This window comes from Misgurnus anguillicaudatus, chromosome 19 (assembly GCF_027580225.2).
Source record: "Misgurnus anguillicaudatus chromosome 19, ASM2758022v2, whole genome shotgun sequence".
NCBI lineage: Eukaryota > Metazoa > Chordata > Actinopteri > Cypriniformes > Cobitidae > Misgurnus > Misgurnus anguillicaudatus.
In genome coordinates, this window is record NC_073355.2 from 44,490,001 (window position 1) to 44,515,138 (window position 25,138).

The 25,138-nt window shown below is 39.1% G+C and overlaps 2 protein-coding genes across 2 annotated transcripts in view; one reads left to right on the top strand and one right to left on the bottom strand.

Annotated features, from left to right (window-relative positions):
• The window catches only part of LOC141351185 (vasorin-like), a 24,189-nt gene extending 334 nt beyond the window's left edge, over positions 1-23,855 (bottom strand). Inside the window, exons 1-3 of the mRNA XM_073857741.1 lie at positions 23,621-23,855; positions 15,150-15,190; positions 1-3,485 (exon numbers count right to left, since the gene is read on the bottom strand). The exon at positions 1-3,485 is cut by the window's left edge and continues 334 nt beyond it. Of these exons, the coding sequence (XP_073713842.1) occupies positions 1,415-3,457 (2,043 nt within the window). The 5' untranslated portion in view covers positions 3,458-3,485; positions 15,150-15,190; positions 23,621-23,855 and the 3' untranslated portion in view covers positions 1-1,414. The remainder of the gene's footprint in view (positions 3,486-15,149; positions 15,191-23,620) is intronic.
• The window catches only part of LOC129436654 (coronin-7), a 213,836-nt gene that overhangs the window by 145,250 nt on the left and 43,448 nt on the right, over positions 1-25,138 (top strand). The gene's annotated exons all lie outside the window — the stretch shown is intronic.

A 25,138-nucleotide genomic window follows, 5' to 3' on the forward strand; every position in this document is an offset into this window, starting at 1 on the left:
TTCACTTTGGCATTTTCAGGTACACAAAACATTTAAAAACTCATAGGGACCTACAATATCTGTAACTCGTCCCTCATTTTACGTTTCACAAAAGTCAGTGATATCATGGTTGTTGGTAAATCGTTTTTGTTCACATCTCCACTTTGCATGCAAGCGATAGATTATGAAGATTTGGAGTGTGTTTGCATGTTTTTTACTGGTTTTGGTTTAGTTTAGATCAGTCACACCTTACTGTAGCTCAGTGGTTCCCAAACCAATCTCTTTGCATCCTCCCCCAAGAAAAGTCATGACATAAAACCTTCTTACACTTAGAATTTGAATTAAACAAAACATTAAATAATTCAATTGTTTGTATCCTTGTTTTGTGATGTTTAATTACACAGAATTTATGATAAGTTAATAAAATAAAATGTCATAAAACTGGGCCCCCTTGCACCATCTTGTGCCCACCCCCCACTTTGAGAACCACTGCTGTAGCTACACTTAAAAAGCTCAACTTTTCAAATAGTGTTTTGAATGTATAAGCATGTGAAGTTAATGGTAAATAGTGCAAAGAATACTATTGCATACAGATGCGGAATCTCAATCTTGAACCATTGTTTGGTACATAAATGGTTAAAAAGGTTTTCCGTTAGTATGACACATCTGTATAGCCTCTGATGAAAGTTTTCTAGTGTTTTATAAACAGAGCATTGTGTATATTCATCTCCTTTTGATTTAGCTGTGAGCCGGTTTAACTATAGTTGTGTCTAATTTTTCTGGGCAGTGGTGGCGATAGGGGTTAAAAAATAGAGGAGGGATTTAGTTTCGAGTCAGACTATTGACTACCTAAAGTCAGTCAATCCAAGTAAAGCCTTTGATTCACTTTGTCGTACATTTTAATCTTCAAAGTTTTCAATCCTGTGTTTTGTCTGCTTTTTAAATCAGGGGGAGATGGGGGAAGAGCAGCCTGGTAACAGTCACGATTTTGTACAAAAAGTAAATATAAAATAGTCTAAGCAAATAGAAAAATGCAACTTCACAAGACATATCAGTTAAAAAAGGTATCACAAACATCAGCCTTCGTTTGACTTTAGAAGTCCATGTCTTCAGTTGCCTACTCTCGCATGTAGGACTTTGAGTTCACAGTTAGTTCAATAGAGCTGCACACAGGTGCTACACATCATCACCAACATTTTTCAGTCAGCCTTGTGTCCTTTTAGGAGTGGCTACTATTTAAAAATGGAGATTTTTTTATCAGACATATAAAAAGGCACTTAAGGGAACGCCATTTTGCACCAGGGACGACCTACATAAATGCCACAATCTCTTTGCAGAGAACCTGGCGGTTGGTCCCACTCAAAGGTACAGTTTTATTTAAAGGTTAAGGCAAGCCAACGGCCATCTTTAGCATGTTAAGAACTCAATTCTTTAGTTATCCGAAATAAGAGAGCTTCAAATTGTTCGTGTTGTTGTTGGAAGTGCAATGATCCTGCATGAGTGGCACCTCATAGTCCAAACCACCATTCTGCATTATTGATGGACAGGAGATGATGTCCTGCTTCTGAGGTAATGCCCCATTGTCCATACCCTCTAGCTCCAACTGCGAGGGATGACACTCTAAGTCCAGGTGGTTCTTTGATTTCTTTTTGTGCATGTAGCAAGCAACCCCAACAGCAATGGCTACTAGACCTAAGAGAAGAAGGATGGCGACTGCCGGGATGAGCATCGTTGTGAGTTTTGAGTCGTCCAAAACTTGTGCTTCCCTCTGTGTTGATTGCTGACTAACTGTCTTAGCCTCTGTGCATACACTATCCTTGTTCTCAGGCTCATCAAGTGGACTGGCACATACAAAGTAGGTGGAGTTCGGCTGGAGTCCACGCAGTGTGTACTCAGGGTAAGAAGGTGGAACGTTGAGGCTCTTGGGACGTTTATCTGGTCCTGAGAGGTTTCTGTAAGTTAGCCGTACTCCACGTATGTGTGGGCGCATCTCAATGTACTGATGAATGTCTAGCAGTATGGTGGAGGTGGTTACCATCGTTGCCACGATTTCAGGTGAGAGAGTGTTGATCACAGGAGGGAAGTCCTCAAACGGAGTTTCTTCTTTTTCTTCTTCTTCTTCTTCTTCTTGACAGTACATCCCTGATGTCCATGAAGGACAGATGCACTTCACCTGCCCCTGATGGTCCAGCCAACATGTTCCTCCATTCAGGCAGATATTGGATGGACAGAAGGTTAATTTTAGGTCTGGGTCAATGCTAGTACTTGGGGTAGGGGGAGGAGGAGGGTCATTTTCAGTTTTAGAAGAAGAGTTGTCACTAGGTTTGGCAAGGAGTACTGCACGTGTTGTGCTCGGTAAGTTGGTGATCAGACGTGGAGGTGCCGCAGTGGTTTTTACTATCCGTTTCGTAGGAATTGTAGTCACTGGACATCCAAACTCTTTGTGTCCCAGTCTCTCCAGCACCTTCCCAGCATTTAAAAGGGGAAAGTGGCAACGTGTCTCTTCTGTTCGACCCAACTGAATCTGTTTATTCCGAACCCAGTTGGGAAACCAGGCCAAATTGCAAAGGCAATTGAAAGGGTTCTCAGCAACAGTCAGTTTTCTCAGGTGAGGAAAAAGATGCATTAAGTTCTCTGGCAACCCCTGTAGACTCAGATTGCTGATATCTAGGTCCTGAAGCTCTACCAGTTTTTCAAAGTCATCCCAGTTTAGAGGGCCCATTGGATTTCCAGCCAAACTAAGAGTAACCAAGCCCGTCGCTTCCCGCAGTATGCGTGGAAAGATGGTTAAGTGATTATTGGAGATGTCCAGCTCATGAAGATTTCTAAAGTTTCCCAGCAGTTCCTCATTTAGACTGCTAAGCTCCAGCCCACCCAGTTTCAGTGACTCCAATTTAGGTGCCTGGATGTCATTTGGCCCCGGTGATGGAATGCTATTAAACCGTAAGTCCAGCAGAAGCAGATGGGGCATTTTAAGAGCAGGTATCATGGTCAATTTGTTTCCTTGTAGCTTCAGCTCCAGCAGTTGCTCCAGTCCATCAAACGCTGCAGAATGGATGCTCTCGATTAGATTGTTACCGAGATAAAGTCTTTCCAGAAGATATAGTCCAGCGAAGCTATCCTGGGATATGTGGACAATCTGATTGCCTGAAAGGTCCAGGTTGTGGAGAGTGGACAGTGGTTCGAAAACACGGTCTGGCAGCTCGGTCAACTTGTTCTGACTTAGATCCAGCATCTCCAGGTTTCTCAACCCATCCAAGTCCTCCTGGGACACAGTCTTTATGCCATTTTTAAAGAGATATAGATTCCTGATTGTCGGGTCCATGTCACTGGGCATGTTTGTGTCCCTGCGAGTTGTGCAAAACACAGAGTCTTCCATAGGACAAAAGCAGTCTTTCGGACAGGCATTTCCCAGTGCCAGGAACGACAGGAGGTGATACAGGAGAAGGGGCAGCCGTAGAGAGAGGAAGGGCTTCATGTTGCTGCCTACATGCAACCCTCACAACCTGCAAAGAGACACAAAAAAACAATGAATGATGAGTAAACATTTACACAATCAACGTTAGATGTTCATGAACAGGTGCACCTGTCTTTTACGATGTGTAACAAAATCAAACATCTTCATAATAATCAATGATACAACAAGCTAGGCTTGAATGTTCAAGACTAAATGTTATGAATAAGGTGACTTTCTTACATGCTTTAATTGAAAATCAGGTAATACTGTACCATAGTACAGTACAGTACCTGTCATTGTATTTGTCTTTATGCTTTACTGAGTCTTTGAGGTCTTTCTTTTCATGTGGCAGCGTAAAAAGGATTACAACTGTTTCTTTAGACTGAATGCTTTTAAAGGGTGATCAAAGGGAAGGTCTCTTGACATGAATCTGCTCCAACAATAGGTCGCGGTAGTGAAATAAAGGCCAGCTGGAATCTTCAGTTTATAAGAAGTTTCAGCTGGTCCTTACGTCACAACCTGTTGCTGAAACTATCCTGAACTTATTTGTCAGTTTTGTAGTTTTGACATATGACAATAACAAAACTAAATTTGGTATAGTATAGATGACGTGTCGGACAACAGCCTTACAAAGTAACCTGTAAGCTTTCTGGTGGGGTGAGTGTAGTCCTTTTATTAAATGCACTAAAGACCCAAAATACTTTGCAGTTGTATGTTGTACAACAAAGCTTTTCCATCATTGTTAACAGCACACAAACACATCCCACAAGTCATTGATCTTCACCACCTTATCTTGCTTTAAAGAAAATTTGATAATGATTTATATCTCTTGTACTTGTTAGACACGTATTGCTACAGTGAAAAGCCATTAAAAGAGGATGATACATGACAAAAGTTAAGTCGGTCTTAAACTTTCTAGGACTATTTCAGACTTCACCATGAACAGCAGACAGAGAGCTCATGAAATGATCTTCGACACCTTTAGGGAGGAAAGTGAGAGTCAGGGAAAGTGAGATAAAGGATATGAAAGAGACTGGAATGAGTTTGGGAAACTCTTTATCATCTCATGGGAGCTTAGTCACTGCAGGATCTGGCCTTGAAAACGCAGGGGTAGAGATGATTCCCTCTCTCTCCTGCTTTAATTTTCTTTCTGTATGTGCGTTTGGTGTGGGGGTTATATTAAAAGTTCACGTTGAGGTGAAATTCTCTCGGGCAGTTTTATTGGACAGTACTGAGAGATTGTAGCTCTTTCATGTCCCTGTTGAATTGTTAAAGCATCAATCTCATTGCCTTGCTGGGGATCTCAACTCCAAAGATTATTTTTGGTCACATCAAGTGATGTACCTGTGGGCTTATGGTGGTGGCAAAACCACGTTGACAACTAATGTTGTGTAATCTTTTTATAAAGAACAAATGCTTCACAAATTACTTCCTAAAACCTCACCATTCAAGTTTGCATGTAGTGTAATTTTTATGTCATCAGTAAGCGATGTTAGGTCACCCGAGGACAGTCGTACCGGGAGTGAGTGATGATTGGTATATGTTTAGTTTTGCTCAAAGGAGGTCTGAAAGCAGTACAGCAGGTTTAAACATTCCTGTTGCTCCGTCCCGCTGACGGATGTGATGCAACTTCTGTAATGGGGTTTCGTCGCAAATGAAACCAGCAAATACTGGGACGTCTGCCAGACACGCACATGCTTTTCAGAAACGAATCCCTTGCTTGTTATGTGTGCGCCGTTTCTTTGCTTTTTCTAGTTAACTCAACTTTCTCTAACCTGGACGCCCTCTCTCGTATGTGATTTGGCCTCTCTTGTATGTGTTGACACAGTAAACCTGTTGTTCTAGTAGAGGGATGTAGTGATGACTGACTCGATCTTGTAGGACTGACTGAGTGAGTACAGGATTACACCAGTCAACTCTTAACTGCCAAAAATTAACAAATGCATGTTTTCCATAACCAATGAACTATCCGGGACACTGTGATAAAATCACAACGAGAACTTGCTGGTCCTTATTCAGCGATGTGTGACGGTCTACAGTGTTTACTAGAAGCAGTAATGGGAAAAAGACATGGAGATCTTTCAGATAACCTGATAACAGGTGGAGCGCAGTGGTTTATGGGCAGTTAATCATGGGGGGGGGGTCGCAGGTCGTCGCTATCTCATGCTGTTTTGCTCTCAAAGTACCGTGAGAATGGCCTCGGTTGGAACTGTGTGATATCAGAAGTGTACAGACAACAACATGCATGCCCTTTCTGAGAGTTACAGAATGATAAAATGGGCAAATAAATATATTATAGAGGGATTGACTAGACCCATATCTAGAGGTCATTAAGTCAGGGTGGTTAGGCGCAACATAATAATTGACGACAGGGCGTTGAATTATTTGAAAATAATGCACATGCAAGGTGGTAAAGCGGAATGACGCCAAATTACATCGCTGATGTGCATTTTTTCATATATACCACACGACTGGGTAATACTTTATTCTGATTTATTCTGATACTTTATTCATTATTTTTCGACTAATCAGCAGTCCAGCTGCTCTCATCTTTTGGCAACAAGCGTTCACAGTGTGGGAGTTCTTGTGCAGTGCAGCTTGATCTCATATAAACCCCCATCCCAGCACTTGAAGGTCCTCTGTCCTCCAGCAGCAGATGAACACAACACATCTCAGAGATTTGCCCTTAAGCTCTCAAATCAGCTTTGAGTGATTCCTTTGCTGGCCATTCAAAAGTCTCAGTTGAGTCCAATAATAGAGACTGACCTGTCAGGTCTCTATGATGAAGAAGTCATTACGGTAAACAATCGGCTTTGGCTTTATAACTTCTTCCTGCACCCCCAGCCCTTGAACGTTTTGTTTAAGCATTCTTTGGCCGATTTTGAAGGGCTTTCTTTCCTAATAAGACTTTCTTGGAAGACCAGACGGGATTTCTCAGGGTCTGATTGTATTAAGTCTGTTTTGGTTCCTCTTTTTCTGTCGCTCTAACAACTGGTGCTTTGCATATTTCTGGGTGGAAGCATTTCATTCAAAGAAATGTATTTGCCATTGAAACTTTGTTGATTTAAATAGAAGGCCGATCCTATGAACGTTATTGCTAACAGCTTTTAACAAAAAAAGAGCACAATAGAAACATCCATCAAGGAAATGGAAAAATAAAAGCTTTCGGTGATATTGTTTTTTCACTGAAATTTTAAAGATGGAATGAGGAAAGGGAGGAAGAAAGAGGACTTTGGGGTGTCCAGTGCCAGAAGTGAGAGACTAAAGTGGGCCAAAACAATAAAAGCTTTACAAGACTCACATCAAGAGCTCTTATCTTTAAAAAAAAGAAAGATGGGGGTACAGGAGAGAGAGTTTTGGGAATGGGATTGTATGTGTCCAAAAAGCCTTTTTTGGCTTAGACCTAAAATATAGCACTTATTTTGAAGACTTTTATTTTGATGTTTATTTTTTAGTTTGTGAAATTCATTGAATATGGCTTGAACTTGGTTTTGCAAGTCATTCAAACTACTATTTTAAGTAGGGCTGTCAAATGATCAATCACGACCAAGTGCATACAAAATAAAAGTGTGTTTTCCATAATATATGTGTGTGCACTGTGTGTAATTATTTTATTTTATTTTATACATGTATGTGCGTATTTATATATAAATAATAATTACACACAAAACACACACAAATATATTATGCAAACACAAACTTTTATTTTGTATGCAATTAATTGCGATTTATCATTTGACAGCCCTCATTTTAAGTTTTGGCTTGTAAAAAGTTTACATAACTTGTGAAATCAAGTAGAAATTGTTTAACTTAATTTTTTAAGTTAAAGTAACATAAAAAATAGGCTATATGTTGATTTAACAAGAATGTTGCATATTTATTATTCGCGATTAATCGCATACAAAATAAAAGTGTGTGCTGTGTGTTATTATTATGTATATATAAATACACACACATCCATGTATGCATTTAAGAAACATTTACATGTGTATATATATATTTATTAATATTTATTATAATTATATTATAATTATATATTATTTTAGTAATATTTATATATTCTATATTATATATATATATAAAAAAATTAACACATATATTATGCAAAAAAAACACTTCTATTTTGTATGCGATTAATCGTGATTAATCTATATATATACTATAAAATATTTATATTCTGTGTCCGGTTGCATAAACATAGCCAAGACGTTAAGACTGCGTCTTAAGAATGATTCTGACTAACTAGCAATTAGTTAGGGTTAATCAGTCTTATTATTTGGATTTAAATTAGACCAATCTATCTTTCTATGTAACATACTTCAAACCGTTGTGATCAGTCTTGAAAAAATTCATGACTAACTTTAAAGACTAGTCTTAAAGTTTTATGCAACTGGCCACTGAATGTGTAGGTGAGTATATGACAGAATTTTAATTTATTGCTGACCTGTACCTCCACAGAAATATTTTGCATATCATCTATAGATCTCTTTGTATACACATAAGGGACCGGTTAGAACATTGGTAGTTAAATAGAAGCTCTGAGAAAAGTCGGGGGTTAAACCTAGCATCCATTGCCCTTTGTTGTCTGTCCCGGTGAGATAAAACAGGAGATCTCCTGTCAGATGCCTCACCTGACCACAGCTGGACTGTGTTACCCACAATGCACCAGCGCCATCCCTCAACCTGACAGTGTGCGCCCATAAAACACTAATGCATGACAGCACGAGTAAGAAACACCACAAGGAAAGAAGAGATAAATGTCAAATGAGTAAGAAACAATGCAAACGGGCAGACCATCATCAATCTTGTCAGCGATGTTAAACTGTGCCGTTTTGTGCGTGCTTTACTTATGCATTTATTTCAGCTTGACAATACCTGCTAAACTTGATATAGCCTTTATTTTCCTTCTATGAAAAGCATTATAGAAGTAACAATTCAATAAAGCATTATTGTTTATCTTATGAGTAATGCTCCTTACGTTCAGTGGTTTAAATGCTTTCTGTCTGTTATAAATACTAGCAATGCAACCTCAATAGTTAAAAAAGTTAAAATGAATTAATGTTTATTAAAAACAAAGCTAATTTATCTTTTTTCTTGTTTACACATTTGGAATTTGCACATGACCCCTTTTGCTTTTCATTAAGGTGTGGAATTTGTACACGACCCCTTAAGGTCCGCATCACTCTTTGCTGTTATAGTAAAGGCACTGAAAACAATCTCCTAGATCTTTCACGGTGGTACAGATAACCATCTTTGCCCACAACCTCAGCCTGACACACTCATTTAAGTAACAAAGACTCGACAGTGTTCACTATTCAACCAGTTGTTCGTCTGCAGGCTACAGGAGGCATGTCTGGTCTTTTGTGTTTTGGCTGCACTCACTGGCTGTCATTTCGTTGCGATGCCTCCAACATCCCAGCAGGGACGAGTTTTGTTGCAGTTAGACGCAGGTTGTATTACAAACCCGTAAACCCAAGCACGGGCAGGTGTTTTTTACCTGTTGTCGCCCTCGGGGTGCATTGAAACCCAATGCTCCGGACGTGTGCCTGCGCAGATGCAACAGCGTGTGCCAAACTGCGGCCTCCGCTCGCAAGCCCCGGGGAAAATATGTGTGGGTGAGCGCAAATGCAGCAGATGTTTGCCTCTCAAATGTGGACTTTAAGCGGTCCAAAAGGAAATGGATTTACAAGTGCTTTAAGGAATTAATAACATGAAGCCTCTGGCAAACATGCACACTTGTTGTTTGCGCGGCTCTACTTGATTAAAGATCTGCTTCAATAAATGAACCAGAAACTGCAAAAATGCCCTGCTGTTAACACATCTCCACTCAGTCACCGTATGGAGAGATTGTTGATTTAGATTAGCTTTCTGTGCAAAACACAATCCATGCATTGTTGATATCACAGCTGGCATACAGTGTTAGATACTATCGGTTTCGAAGTGTCCACACGTTGCCATTAATCACGGTCTAGTTAGGAATTAGTTGATAACCTTGCAAAGTTTACAATCTGATTTAAGATCAGTTGGGTGGGGTACGGGTTTGTTCCACGGGTCATAAGTCACTCAATGATGGAAAAAATTTGACCTTTTGGTTTTACTCGGGTTACAGTGACTTTCCAGTGATCTTCAAGTTGTAGCTTTTCCTAAAAGAAATCATTTTTGCCTTTTAACACAATAGATGTTACGAATTAAAGATTTAATGAAAGTGAACGATGCCTGTCTGGAAAAACAATATCTTAATAACTAATTTTCTGCCAAATTTGACTATTTATGAGCTCAACTTTGAGTTCAATGCAAATACCACAATTTGTCGAGGAGTTTTGGGAGTGCAGGCAGGCGGCCTGATGCATTTGAATAGTGCGCTTGGCGACCTCCGGTGATTTAACTGTTGTCAGTATTAACGGCTCTTAAGCGGCAAGAAGGCGCCGTGGTGTTGAGCATACAGTCCTGTGGTATGAAACAAAGTGTTTTGTGTGTGTAAGGGCCGACGTTGGGTCGTGGTCCTGGAGCCGGAGAGAGGTGCTGTGATGTCTTCAATGCCAGCAGGACAAGATAGAGAATCGCCAAGCGGTCAATAATGGCAAACGAGTTGCTGGGGTCAGGGTGAACGTATGTAACCTGCTTTTTTGTTTGGTGTGTGTCATTTGTTAAATTCCTTTTAAGTGACTTGTAACCTCAAACATTTGTTTAAAGTGACTCGACCTGTTCTGTCAATCAAACAAGAGAGCTTTGAGCGCGCTACACACTTTAATTGTTGTTTTGTAATTGTAATAGTTCACGCAGATATCAGGATATATATTTATAGCCTATGGTTATGGGAAGCAAGCGTAGCCTTCACCTATGTCCATAATGTCGCTTATTTTGATATTCTGGTAATGGGCACTGACCTAACCTCACTTTGCTTGGTCACCCCACGAGTAAACAGTTCGCATTCTTGACACTGTCGGTCATGTATGCATATTTACATATAAAGGCATGCGTGCTGTCAGGCAACAAGCGGGAATGAGAGGAATCCGAACAAGCACGAGGCTTAAAACGGTCATGCCAGGTGAATCTGAGGTCGGTGACAGTTTCGTAGTCTCGGTTAGCAGACGTTTAGCTTATTTTTTGACACTTTATGTTTATCATGTTGAGCGTAAACAACGAGTTAAGCTAGAAGTATAGTTCAGCTTTTATGCATACGCGAGGGTTCGTGTACAGATTTGTTTTGTGAATAGGTCTTCTTAACAGATAAAGGCCGTAGTATAGTTAGTTTTTTACGTGAACGTACCAAGCGTGCCGCACAAGCCCTGAAAAGTGAAGCCAAAATGTCTCGATCGCCCCCTAGTGACTGGTCCCAGTATAGGTCATAAATCCCGCCTCCCCATGTTATTCAGTGGTACTTGAGACCAACAAAAAGCGTAATTACACTTCAATTATCTTTTTTCCGAAGCTGGTTTGTGTCATTTACTGTAGTTTTGATCATGCTGATGTAAATTCAAATGTTTGTTTTTAAAATAAGTTTGAGTTTAGTTAGTTATTTAATGATATAAAAACGGTGGTGTCACGTCATGATTGACAGCTGTGATATCGATATCATTTTGCGAGAGCGAGGGCGGGGTCATGATTTCGCAGCTTTACTTTCTGCTCACTACTGCGCAGGAGTAATCCCAAAATCATTAGTGCGCAGACTCAAGACCCAAGATGTCAGCTCTATATCGGGACACTGGCGGCTTCACTTTTCACCAATGGAAGAGAGCGAACGGGCGTCGTCCATCTTTTTTTACAGTCTATGGAACGTGCGCGCACGGTCGAACACACAGCATTGCAAAGTATAGTTTATTTGACTTGTACGTGTACGCAGACGTTCGACTCGTGTGCATTGCGACAAAATGCAATACATCTCCTAAGCTACATACTACATTCTCCTTTAAATTATGCGCAGTTACAAAAATCTGGTGGTACGCGTACAATGCGCGTGTACTATTGATGCAATTTGCGTCATGCGCACTGTACGCGTGTTTTCGACCGTGCGCGTACGTTCACGTAAAAAAAACAAACTATACTCCGGGCTTTATCTGTTAAGAAGACCTATTCACAGAAAAATGCATGTATACTTACTGCCTTAAAATAACATATCAAACTGATACCCCACCTGTATAACCGTCTTGTCTATGCCAATTAAAGGTACAGTACGTCATTTTTTGGGACCACTGATCTGCCTTAATTTGCAAACATTTTAAAAGCACCCCAGCCTTGGTTATATTAGTCATTCCTGTTGAATTTTATTTATGCATGATAAAGATGTGAAAAGTATTTATGTAACTGCATCTCTCAACTCACGTGAGTGTACATCATTAAAAACAAATTTGTCTTCATTTTGTTCAGAATAATTAGTAGGTGCATCTTAAAAAATGTCGAAAATCTCCAAATGTGTAGTCTAGGCATGTCTTTGTGTGTCAGTGATGAAAGTATTTGGAAAGGCGCCTTTTCCTCATTCCGAACGATCGGAAAGTTTGGCAAGCGTTAACTTAGTTGTGTAACTGGCTTGTTTTCCGTTGGTGATTTCTCAAGTCCGGTAGCCCTGGGGCCACAGCTCACAGATGTGCACATCTTTCGAACACAGATGGGATAAACACTACGAGTGGATCAATCTATCGCCTCTTGTGTTATGAAAGAAGGCATTGTTTGCCCGGTGGCTTTTCATTGGTGTGGTGCCGAGACCCCACAGACAGTGATGCCATTGAGACTGTGAGTAGTAGTTGTCTACCTGTCAACATCAGCCAACATCCACATATACAGTATGACCCGGCTGGGTGTAACATTTATGGCACGACTTTAACTCTTGCGTCTCCGAGGAGACCCGTAAAGCAGAGGTTTTCGGAGAGGGGTATAAAGTGTGCTCTCGTTTGCGTAGTGCTAACCGTGTGCTCTGTAAACATTCCTCTTTGCTTTAAACCATTTGCCAAATTCAATTTGACCAATCCCAGGAGCACAGTCAAACTCGCTCATCCGACTCGTAGCGTCCTGCTTGCATGTTTAAGGGTTAATGGATAGGAACCACATGTTTTGTTTCACTGAAGCACACGGTGCCTACATTGGCACGTCTGTAATCAATATTTGAGTGTAAACATTTGAATTTATACAGTACGCAGGGGCGTGTGTGTGTGTGTGTGCGCTTTGGTCGACTCGCCTGTGTTTGTGTAACTGGGTGTTTGATGGTTAGGTAAATCTTAGCGTTGTGCTGGAAGTCAGGTTGGCTTGTGATAAGTCAAATTTATCACCTTTGCTCTACTCACGAGGCTGGATATGTAGATCAACGCTCGCAGGCTTAGCGTAAAGCAAATATAAGCAGGATGTCGATGTGTAATATTGTTTCAGCTTTTATGTTAAACGGCAACCTGAGGATCAGGGCGGAAAGATAAAGTGTTGAGACAAATACTTGATCTGGAAAGGAAGAATTTCGAGGCTCTTGGGTGAAATCGTGATCATGTTTATCAATCTCTGGCTTTTTATTCTTTTATACCTCTACAGTCCTGTTTGAAACAAGGTATAGGGGACGACAAGGACAGAGATGCTGTTGTATTTTGGATTATAAGCCCGATCTCGGGCGACATAGTACCAGACACCCTAAAAGTCAAACCAAGATTTTTTTAACCCCAATTTAAATACAGTGAATAAGAAACCCCATAAGAAATTAGTAATGGAAATGCCAAATTTCGAATAAAAATCACAAAAAAGTGTTTACGCTCGCTTGTTTTTGACTTATGTGATAAAGAGTAAATGGTAATAAAGGGGACGAAAGGGACGGAGATGCTGTTGTAGTTTAGTTTATACGCCCGATCTCGAGCGATGTAATACCAGACACCCCAAAAGTTGAACCAAGATTTTACGATTTTTTTTAACCCCGATTTTTTTGCGCATTTTGAAGTATCACATAAAAAGTGATGGAAGTGCCAAATTTCAAATAAAATCCCTGAATTCACAAAAAAAGTTTTTACGCTCACTTGAGATGGTTTTTGACTTCATGGGAATCGTAATAAATGGGATGATAGGGACAGAGAGATGCTGTTGTAGTTTGGTTTATAAGCCCGATCTCGGGCGACGTAATACCAGACACCCCAAAAGTCCAACCAAGATTTTACGATTTTTTTAAACCTCGATTTTTTGCGCATTTTAAAGTATCACATAAGAAGTGACGGAAACTGCAAATTTCGAATAAAAAATCCTTTAATTCAAAAAACGTTTTTACGCTGCTTGAGATGGTTTTTGCGACAAAGAGTAAATGGTAATGTAGGGGACGATAGTGATGTAAGCGGCAAATTTTAAATAAAAATCCCTTAATCCCTTCACAAAAAAGTTTTTACACTCGCTTGAGGTGGTTTTTCACATATGCGATAAAGAGTAAATGGGAAAAAGAAGACGATAGGGACAATGATCCTATTGTAGTTTCATTTGTAGCCCAATCTTGGGCGTCGTAATACCAGACACCCTGAAAGTCAAACCTAGCATGATGACCAAGCAATAGCCCTGATTTTATGCACATTTTTAAGTATCGCATAAGAAACAAGTAATGGAAAAAAATCACTAAATTCAAGTTTTTATGTTCGCTTGAGGTGGTTTTTGATTTATTTATATATTTATTTAATGGGAGATGGAAACGCATTTGCAGAATAAATTCTGACGAAGCAAACCCACGTGACTGATCGTCTAGCTGTATCAGCTGATTTAGTTTTTACCATATATGGGGTTCGACGTCGTCGTAATGCCCTTGCTGCTAGTGCCTGCATCAGAAATTCTGGATTCCTTCTTCTGTGCACAGCAATTACAAGCTGCGCTACTAGTATATTTATAACTTACCCAATCGTAAATAAATGCAGTCCTGTCTCCATTTTCTAAACGTGTCTTGTTTTTTATTTACTGTTGGTTACTTGGTTACCAATCCCATCGTCATTCGCTCGAACAACTTGATGGAAACGCACCTAATTTGCATTTATTTGCAATTACTATTTTTGCGAATTTTGTAAAGATTCGCATCACGTTTGGATGTAAACCCCACTAATGAAGTATGGCCTCATTTATTTGTATAAATAATTGACTCTACACAAACTATTATACACGGGTGCACATTAGCATTTGCTAATTCATTCTACTTTTCGAGATCATATTTGTGCTAATACATATGCAAAAGGAAAGGGTGTCCTTTCCTTAAAATAGTATGAATTTAAGGTTAGTTTATATTTGTCTCAATACTGGCACCTTGTCTTACTGCACACTCAAAAGTACGGTATGTACGTCATCATCACGATGTCCTTACTTTCAATGCATAGGAAAATTATGCATATTGAGTTACAGCTTAACACATCCGCCTGCAATTTTCCAGTGAAGCTCGAAAGCCTCGATTATCTTAATGGGTTCAGGTGCGTTAAATTAAAGTTGGAAGTAAATCCGATCACCCCGGGTTCAAGCTTTACCCCCGTTTCTGCATGACTGAGCACACAAACATGCATTTACCTACTAGTAAGCTTTTCATTAAGTCCTCAGTCTCATTTGAGATGGGACTCACTGGGACAGGATGTTTTGTGGTTCGTGCTACGACTTTAGCCAAATGTGTGGTTTTGGAAAACTTGGCGTGCCAGATCGCTGAAGTGCCTCTTTACAGAATGCCTCTTATGCTAGCAAAAACATTTATAGTCATACAATACAGGCTTTTTAAAGAGGTATGTGGACTCACCAGTCTGTTTGATGGGATATCTTTCCTTCTGTCTTCTCTCTCTGTAAGAAAAAAAAGGCAAAGGGTCATGGTCTGCTTGTTTCAAGATGATGTTAATGGATGAAGGTGGGTTTGTCTACATGTTTTTGGACAATCACCTCCTTAAATGTTCTTGTAATTCAATTTTAGCAGAACAAAGGTCATGGGTTCGATCCCTAGAGAACACACATATGTGTATAGCTTGTAATGCACTGTAAGTCACTTTGGATAAAAGTGCATTTCTTAAAGTGCACCCTAACTATTACAATTGTTTGTACTTTTTTTCATTCTCTTTGCTTCACTATGAAGTTTTTTAAGTAGTAGAAACATTTTAAAGTGACAGTCAGGCTGAAATAAAAGCTGCGTTTCTATTGCAGATTTGCGCAAAACTTTAGTGTTATTTTCTTAAGTCGACAAAAGACTATTGCGCAATGACGGCGTTTCCATTAACCAATGATATCGAATGAAACAAACGTTTTTAAGTCATTCCAAACATCAAATCGATTGATGTTGGTAGGTTTACTAATATCACATCCACCGGACTAGGCATTTTTTTTTAACCAAAGAAGACGTGAGAGTATTATATAAACATTAATGCCAGGGAAAGCGCCTTATACATGGCTGCGGCAGCGTATAGGTGTTTCTTGAAAATAATAATACATTATTTTAAATAAAAAAAAGATGTAGGAGTGTTATACAACATTATTGGCCATTTTGCGAAATACACCTTTTCCGAATTGCCTAAAAAAGCACTTCGTGCGAGAGTAAAAGTTTTTTACGATATATGGGCCGTATTTTCAATTCGCAATGTCCATTTGCACAATTTAAAGGGTAATGGAAACGCAGCTACCGTTGCATTGTGCATCATGAGTGAAGTAAGAGATAAATAGAGATAGCCTGTAGTGTGCTGTCATTAAAGTGTACAGATTTCAGAGGCGTTGAGTGGAGCGGTGCGGTCTGTCAGTAGTGTTTATATGACCTGACTGTGGAATGCTGGCCGACGGCTTCTCTCGCTGTTCCCTGTCCTGCAGTATCGATTCAGACGTGTTAAAGTATGTTTGTTTCTGTCTTTACTGGGTTTTTGGCGGTAGCCCTAATGTCTATATTATTCTCTGTGTGTTGATGATGTTGGTTTACTTCTTTTTCGGAAACAAAATTGCCCCTAAAAGTTCAGACAAAACTCTGCAGTACAAAAAGTACATGTTTTATATGTATGTTAAAAAAAGTTAATATAGAGTTCATTCTAGATACTTTTCTATTAAAAAAATAAAGTCTTTGGTGCATACGACAAGGTTCCAGGACAGCAGACGACTCTGGGCCGGATCCGCGCCGAAGTCGGCAGCTCCGGTGCGGATCCGGCCCGGAGTCATCAGGTGTATGTGTGTGTCTGTGACCAACCTTTCATTTTACAATCATACTGTCACGTTTCTAAGAAATGTTTTAGACTTTTTGTCATGGACAAATTACCTTAAAATTACTTTAAATGAGAAGCAACAACAAAACAATCCAAACTGTGTTTAAGCCCCAGAAAAACCTGCACGTCATACACAGCATTTCAGGTTTGCCCACAGGTGATTATTAAAGTACCTACAGTTTATATCTATAACAGGTGTGTTGACAGCACTATTAGTAGATCTGTGTTTAATCACATTTCTTTCTAAACCTCTTTGTAATCATAGCAATTACATGGAAATACTTTTGAACATTACCATGGTAAAACCGCAGTAAGGGGGAATCTTGCAAAACGTGTTTTGTGTTTTTATCTTTTGATTTCAAAAGGAAATTTGACCCTTACATTTAAAAATACGGCTTATGTTTTTGCATTAGGTTATAAAAATAAGTTCGACTTGTTTTTATTAGGTCAAGATTTAAAATAGTAACTTGAAAAGACTTTTAAACCCAATATGAATTTACTTTAAAAGTTGATGCAATAATAGTATTAATACCATAGTATTATTCTTTAACATGAAACATATATGCTTGGTTTTACTATCTGATACTATTGCTGTAGGCTACAGTCACTGTATTTACTGTGTTGAATTGAACTCCTGGAATGATGTATAAACAAATCACATCATTCACTTCTGTTTTCAATAAAACCCAAAGTGTTTCTTGGTCTTTTGTCCACTTTTTGTCCATTACTAAAGTTGTTCTTGGCAGATTATTAACACGTATTTTTCTTAGTCGTGTGCGAGAGTGATTCAGTCCGTAACGCCACGTGTATTAAACATGACACGCTGGTGTGCAACACCCGAAACGAGATATTTACACATTAAGTATTTCTGACTCGACACATCTTAAGTGACCTGCACGCGTCAGGTGCGTGACTCGCGCCGGATCGCGTGTCATGCCGGCATACAGCAGAGATATGATCTGAAGATGTTTGCATTGAAAAACGAGTTGTGTAGTCGTCAGATCTGGATGTCCAAATTAAAGACGACTTTATAAACCGCTTTGACTAAGCCACACACACAGATATAAAGAAACTGTGGCTGTACTATGTTACTGTGATGGTAAAAACACTGATAAGTAAAATGAGATCTTATGAATGTCTCACTTGTTTCATGCAACGCTGAGATTAGATGAAAAGCAAATCAAGATTTTTCTACAAATGTTTCTGAATTATCTGAGCTTATCTATCCACATTAATTGTATTGCTCTATATTTATTATTTTATAATAATACTTTGCATTTTTATATCATGCTACTGAATGACTTAAATAATAACATTAGTACCACTTCCAAACATGCAATAATATTTAAGTCCAATGTTGTCAGACATTTATATTAGTAGCCTAGTGTATATATGTTTATTCAGCGTTGGTAATGTTATCTATTTCCTAACCCACGCAGTGTCGCCTGAAAGCAGATATGAGCGTCATTAACCTCTACTGAAATAGCTGCAGAAGGACGCTTGGGCACATGTGTGTCTACTGTATGTGGACACGCGGTCAGGCATGTGTGTTTGCTGGATAACCCCATGTGTGTTTGTGCAAACCGTGCAACACATTTCGCGCCGACCGCTGATCCTCAGCGTCTCAAACAAACACCAACCCACACAGACCGCCAAAATCTATCAGCATTAAACAAGTAACCGGTAATGAACAGTTTAAGTCATTCACCATCCTATCTTTCCAAACTTAAATTATTTTTAGTAGTGCACCACAAAAGCTGAATAATACTTTATTGATAAGAAGGAAAAGATGAGAAGAATGGTCATTTTTGGGTACAAATCAAAGCTTCATCATGTGGTGATTATCATTGGTCATTGATAGCGGTCGATTGAGTCCATCTGACCCCAGCACAGGGTTCAGGGTCGTGGTGGGACGCCGGGGCTGCTGTTCTGCGTCTTTGGTTCAAGGCTCATTTCCTAATTATAGTTCGGTCTGGAGGTAATTACAAGTCTTTAGCTTTTTTACTGCCTGGCTAAAATGCAGCAATTTGCGGCGGCTCGGGCAGATGTGACCCCCTCCACGACATCCCCGTCGTCTTCTAAGGGGCATTTCTCTGATTTTTGTCATAGCCAATAAGCTGAATGTTTAACACGAAGCAGCGAGACGCAGAAATAAAATCCTATTGCATGCAAGCACGCTTGAGAAATGCGTGCACGTGTGTACTTATATCGTGTTTGATGTGGTCCTTGCATCTCCAAGGTCTTCTTCAATTCGGTTTGGCCTACGAACGCTTGGTCAGCATTGCTTTGTGGATTTAAGACCAGCCTAAAGGAGCTGTGGTACACCTGGAAGATCCCAGTTTCTCCTCACGTCTCTCGTAGACATTTAAGACCTTAAAATGTGCCAACGCATATAATTCCTGCTCGGGTTCTCCGTCCTTTACTGAAGAGCTTTTGTGACTCTCCCTCGCAAACGCAGACACGCATTCTTTCACAAGTGTTGCTTTTTCTGCCCTGTCGACTCCCTGATGTCGCCCGCTGTTTGACTAACCCCCGTCTCTCCATTCTCTCTGCGCTGTCAGTACCTCCGCTGTGACTTTTAACCTCTTAATCTTGCTGTTGTGAAGGATGGAGCAGCGGAGACGGGGTTTTTAATTGGTGTTAAAACCAGCAGGACATCCCAAAGCTGCTCATCCGGGAGCATTCATCAAATTATGGCAAGTGCCAGTACAAGCATGATCAAAAAACACGGTTTAAAAGACAATAAAAAATTATAAATTTTAATTGCTTTGGTTCTGCTACTTTAGTTTGAGGGTCGAATGTATGATTAACAGTTAAGTTAGTGTCCGGTTACTTATTATGATATATATTTACAAATTGAATGACATTGTGTGTTTGCACACTCTCTGGCACGCTTCAAGTAAGATTTGATGTTGTTTTAGTCGTTTCTGAAATTACCAAGTGTCTCCCCGCAGGCCAAACCAAACAAGAGTTGACAACCAGACCTTTACGTTTTCCGACAAAAGTGTGTAAACATAACATGTTAGGAGACACATTCAGACGGACACATTCCTTCCACGTAGCATCAATATTAATGTAGTCATGAAGAGAAATACTGAAATACAGGGTGGTGGTCTTCAAGATGACTTTTAAGATGGCTTTGTTTGTCTTGGCTGAGTTGAGTGCGTATTCGAGTGGTATGTTTAGCAGAAGGCCCAGGTTGTGTTTTGTGCTGTGGGCGATGATGTTTGGACAGAATACCGTAGGGATGTTATTTTGACACTGTTATTTTGAGGAGAGCTGGCATGGGCGGCTACCATACAGTTTTGTATTCTTCAGTGGACACAAATTGCATTATCCGTATCAAGTGATCGTCACAAAGCTAAATCTTATTGTGCCGGAGATTAGATAATGCGAGGTTAACTCGGGGTTAAATCGACTTTTCGTCGTTTTTGAAACACCATTATCTTTAAAGGGATAGTGCACCCAAAAATGAAAATTTTGTATCATGTACTCACCCTCATGTCTGTATAAATTACTTTGTTTTGCTCATACAATTGAAAAATGCTTGTAAACAAACAGATCTGGGGCACCATTGTCTTGCAGAGTAGAAAAAAGTATACTATGGAAGTCAATGGTGCCCCAGATTTGTAACAAAAATTCAGTTGTGTTGAGCAAAACAAAATAGTTTATACAGACTTGAGGGTGAGTAAATGATGACCAAATTTTCTTTTTTGGTGAACTATTCCTTTAAATAAAGCACATGTGGAGAGTTTTTGAAGAAAGTTTGTAACCAAACAGATCTGGGGCACCATTGTCTTGCTAAGTAGGAAAATACTATGGAAGTCAATGGTGCCCCAGATTTGCTTGGTTAGAAACATTTTTCAATTGTGTTAAGTACCAAAGGAGTAGTTTATACAGACTTGAGGGTGAATAAATGATGACAGAATTTAAATTTTTGGGCAAACTATCACTTTAAATAAACCACGTGGAGATGTTTGGCTCTGCACACTTTTGCTTTGAAGGGAACGGTCATCCAAGAAGGAAAATTCTGTCATCATTTACTCACCGTCAAGTCCGTATACATTTCTATGTTTTGGTCAACACAAAGGACGGTATTTTGAAAAGAGTTTGTAACCAAACAGATCTGGGTCTATGGAAGTCAATGGTGCCTCAGATTTGCTTCGTAACAAACATTTTTCAATTGTGTTGAGCACAAAATGGAGTAGATTATACAGATTTAAGGGTGAGTAAATGATGACAGATTTTTATTTTTTTGGGGAACTATCCCTTTAAATACAGCACATGTGGATATGTTGTTCGGATCTGCACACTTTTGCTTTGAAGGGAACGATTGTCCAAGAATGAAAATTTTGTCATCATTTACTCACCCTCAAGTCTGTATAAATTACTTTGTTTTGCTCATACAATTGAAAAATGCTTGTAACCAAACAGATTTGGGGAACCATTGTCTTGCTTAGTAGGAAAACTTATTCTATGGAAGTCAATGGTGCCTCAGATTTGCTTCGTAACAAACATTTTTCAATTGTGTTGAGCACAAAATGGAGTGGTTTATGCAGACTCGGGGGGGGGAAATGATGACGGAATTTTCATTTTTGTGTGAACAATCCCTTTAAATAAACCAAATGTGGAGACGTTGTTTGGATATGCACACGTTTGTTTTGAAATGATCGATCATCAAAGAATGCAAATTCTGTCATCATTTACTCATCCTCAAGTTTGTATACATTTCTTTGTTTTGCTCAACACAAAGGACGATATTTTAAAAAGAGTTTGTAACCAGGCGGATCTGGGGCGCCATTGTCTTGCAGAGTAGGAAAAATGAAACTATGGAAGTCAGTGGCGCCCCGGATTTGCTTGGTTACAAACATTTTTCAATTGTGATGAGCACCAAATGGGTAGTTTAAAGAGGCGTGAGGATGAGTTTATGATGACAAAATCATTTTTGGGTGAACTATCCCTTTAAATAAAGCACATGTTCGGCTCTGCCATTTTTGCTTTGAAGGGATCGATCATCCAGGAAAGAAAATTCTGTTATCATTTGCTCACCTTCAAATCTGTATAAAATACTCCATTTTGTGCTGAAAACAATTTAATTTTTTTGTTACGAAGCAAATCTGGGGCACCATTGACTTCCATATTACACTCTTAAAACAAATGCGTTAAAAACAACACATTCTGTGTTAGTTTAGGGACAACACATTAAATGTGTTTAGGCTATTTCTTTTTGGATAATAAAATTAATGCTATCAACTCACTTACTGACTTACATTCATGGTATGAGCCGGTGAGACAAAAGGTTTAGTTTTAGTGAAGTTGAATATGTCTAGTGTAATGCCGTCTGAAGTCTTTCAGACTGAGGAATATTTGTTTTCCCCCCTGTCTAATATCCTGTGTGATCCTCCAGCACAACACGTTCCCTCACCTTCCGTTCAGACCTTTCAGTGTCTACACAATCTCGTCTGCTTTAGACTTCTTACTGACATTTACAAGTGCCAGCCAATTGAAATGATAGCGGAGGTTGGCATGAAATACATGCACAATACTGACAACCGCTCTCCAGGAACAAATATACAGATATATGTCCTGGAAAGACCTTAGCCAAACAGTCTAGCATTGTGTTTAAATGAATCCTCCGGTGTGAAGTTATTGAAGGAAAAGTGGACGCTTTGTTGTGCATTTTTCTGCTAAACCTTTTTGGGCACGCAAAGATGTTTATCACAATGACCGGTTCTTCATGTGATGTGATATCACAAACTATTACTGTAATATATACAGATTAATAAACATATTTCTGGTATCTATTTCAGACTTTCGGTCTTTTTTAGTATGACATAAGACCCGCAGAATATATTATTATAATAACATTGCAGTGTGTATTTAACTTCACATGTTGTTTTAAATTTCTATGACCAACACAAGATTATTGCTTAATGCTTTAGTCTGTGTGACTAATCTCTGCACTCCATAAGAGTCGAAACATGAAATAATAACATTTAATCCTCTTTACGCCCCGTGTGACCAAACAGATTTGTCTTTGTCACCGCGCCACCTTTGAACTCCTGTCGAGCAGATAAAATTAAACCTGTTTTTAGCCATTTGTTTGCAGACCCATTAGAGTGCCTGAGTTTGATGTGGGACGCGCTGGTAAAATAAAAGCGAACTGCACCAAAATAAGATACTTTAGAAGAAGCCGACGCGGTCCAGACGAAGTGTGTCTGTCCTGCTGCGGTCACCGGTTCACTTCCAGTCAACAAAATGTTTGCACTGGTCATGCAAAGCTTTTCATTTATCCCACAATGATTATATACCCTTTAAAAAGCATCATATATACTCTTTGAAATAAAGGTTTCATCTGGAGCCAAACAGTTTTGAGCCTGATGTTTGTCATATGAGAACCTACATGCATAAAACTTTTTATTCTCTAGTTTGTGAAAACTTTCTATGCTTTAAGAACCCAAATGCATTAAAAAAGCATGCATATAGTTTTAACAGTGAGTGAAGCATTGCACAACTTTAAACACACAACTTTTATTTAATTGCAGACTGTTTAACAAATCCAATGTATACAGACACTGAATGGGTGACCAAAGTTTCTAAAAAACTAGTTGTTTCATTTTGCTTATTTAGTAAAATTAACTATGGTTTTATTATAGTATATGGTACCCTAAGTATAGCCACGTGCCATTGTAGTAAAAGTATAGTAAGCATGTTTTGGATTATTAACCATTTGTATTACCATAAGGTTACTGTAACAAGACCGTAAGTTTTTCTATCGTTTTACAACAAATAAAAAACTTACTAAAACCATAGTTAACTTTCATATGTGTAAAACAAAAATTATTTATAAAAATATAAACTTATATAATAAATATGGTTTCTTGCATGGTTTTATTCTGGATGAAGACGTTTACATTTTTAAGAATTACACAATAATGGACACTAAACTCACAAAGTTTCCTTTAAAACATTGAAAAACAACAACGACTGTTTAATGCCAGAGTTTTACCAGGCTATTTAAACTTTGCATTTCACTCACCAGCTCAAGCGCATCAGCAACGAGTTGGAGAGAAACGCGTCGCAACACCCCCGAACGCGCCGCGTCTGTTTCGCCTTTATATATCCACAAGCGCGAGTTTCTCTCCAAACGACAAATAAAGCGTTTTTCATACACGACATGAGAGTTGGTGCGTAATGCTGCTGTTAATGCGTCCTGCTTCAGTATCCGCGTGAAACTGAGCGTCTCTGGGCGCGAGCGCTTTAACTTCACACTGGGAGGAGCGCTGGGAGCGGGCGCGCGCGCGTGTCCACCGGCGGCGCACTCGAAGCGCTGCCAGTGTTTTTTTCCCTTCAGTTGCTTTAAACTGGTCAGACCGGTATATATGTGCACACATGCACTGCTTTTGCATAGACTTTATTTACATCGACTTTATTTACATCTAGCGTTAGATTAGTAAAATGTGTTAATAGGAACATAAATGTTTAAAATTAATGTGGAGCCCTACAAATAAAGGCTTTTAAAATATTCAAATGTATCCACTTTGTAAGCATTGTAAGTAAGGTCAAAGTTTATAAAGTTGACATCTTTTAATCTGCTTTGAATGTTAAAAATGTTTTGGGTTTTTTTTTGTAAGTGTGTGGCAACATAATATATTTTTTTAATAACAAAACAACACAATTACCATAATAAAATTTCTGATAGGCCTACTCCATAGTTTGGGTAAGTTCACATTTTTTGTGGAACATGTCCCTAAATCCTATACGTTATGTATATGTACTTGTACAGGCCCTACCTGTTAATTTTCGGACATTAAAAATACAATATAATTAAAAGCGACATAAAGGTTGCCATTTAATGTTTTTGTGATTGTTGAGAGATCCAAATAAAACGGGGGCAAGGGATTTTGTATACTGCCCCTAAATATACCATTATATCATTTTATATTTTTGTGCATGAATTAAAACTAACTTGTTGACGTTCTGTATATTACAGCCGGCCTTAAGCATAAATGTGATGTTCACTCGTGAGTCTTGATGGTCCAGTAACTGAACTATAAAGCAACAGCTGCAGTGTGTTTGCGAACTGTTTACAGTAGTAAGAGTTATTGTATTAAAGCTGTTTCTCATTCTGTATAATAGCGATCAGGCCTTTTTCTCCATTGTTCAGAGAAGTCGGCTTTTAAATCATCTCAGATTTGTTGAACACTGCAAATAATCTGCAGTTATCTAATATTACTAAATTGCATAAGATATCTTATGTTTAAATTCAGTCTTTCATCAAATCTGTAAGATTTGTGTTTAAAAAAATAAAAAAACCATTTGCTGTTCTGTAAGGCAGGGGTCTCCAACGTTTTTGTGGGCAAGGGCTACCACAATGAATACTCAAAACTTGAAAAAATGTTTAAAATGTTAACATACGTAAACCAAGACAAGCTAAAAAAAATTACCCGTGGGCACCACGTTGGAGACCCCTGGTATAAGGACTACTGTAAGATGACTTCAGAGAGGGCACGCTGGCACAGATTCTGTTCAAAGAGTCTGAAGCACGCATATATGC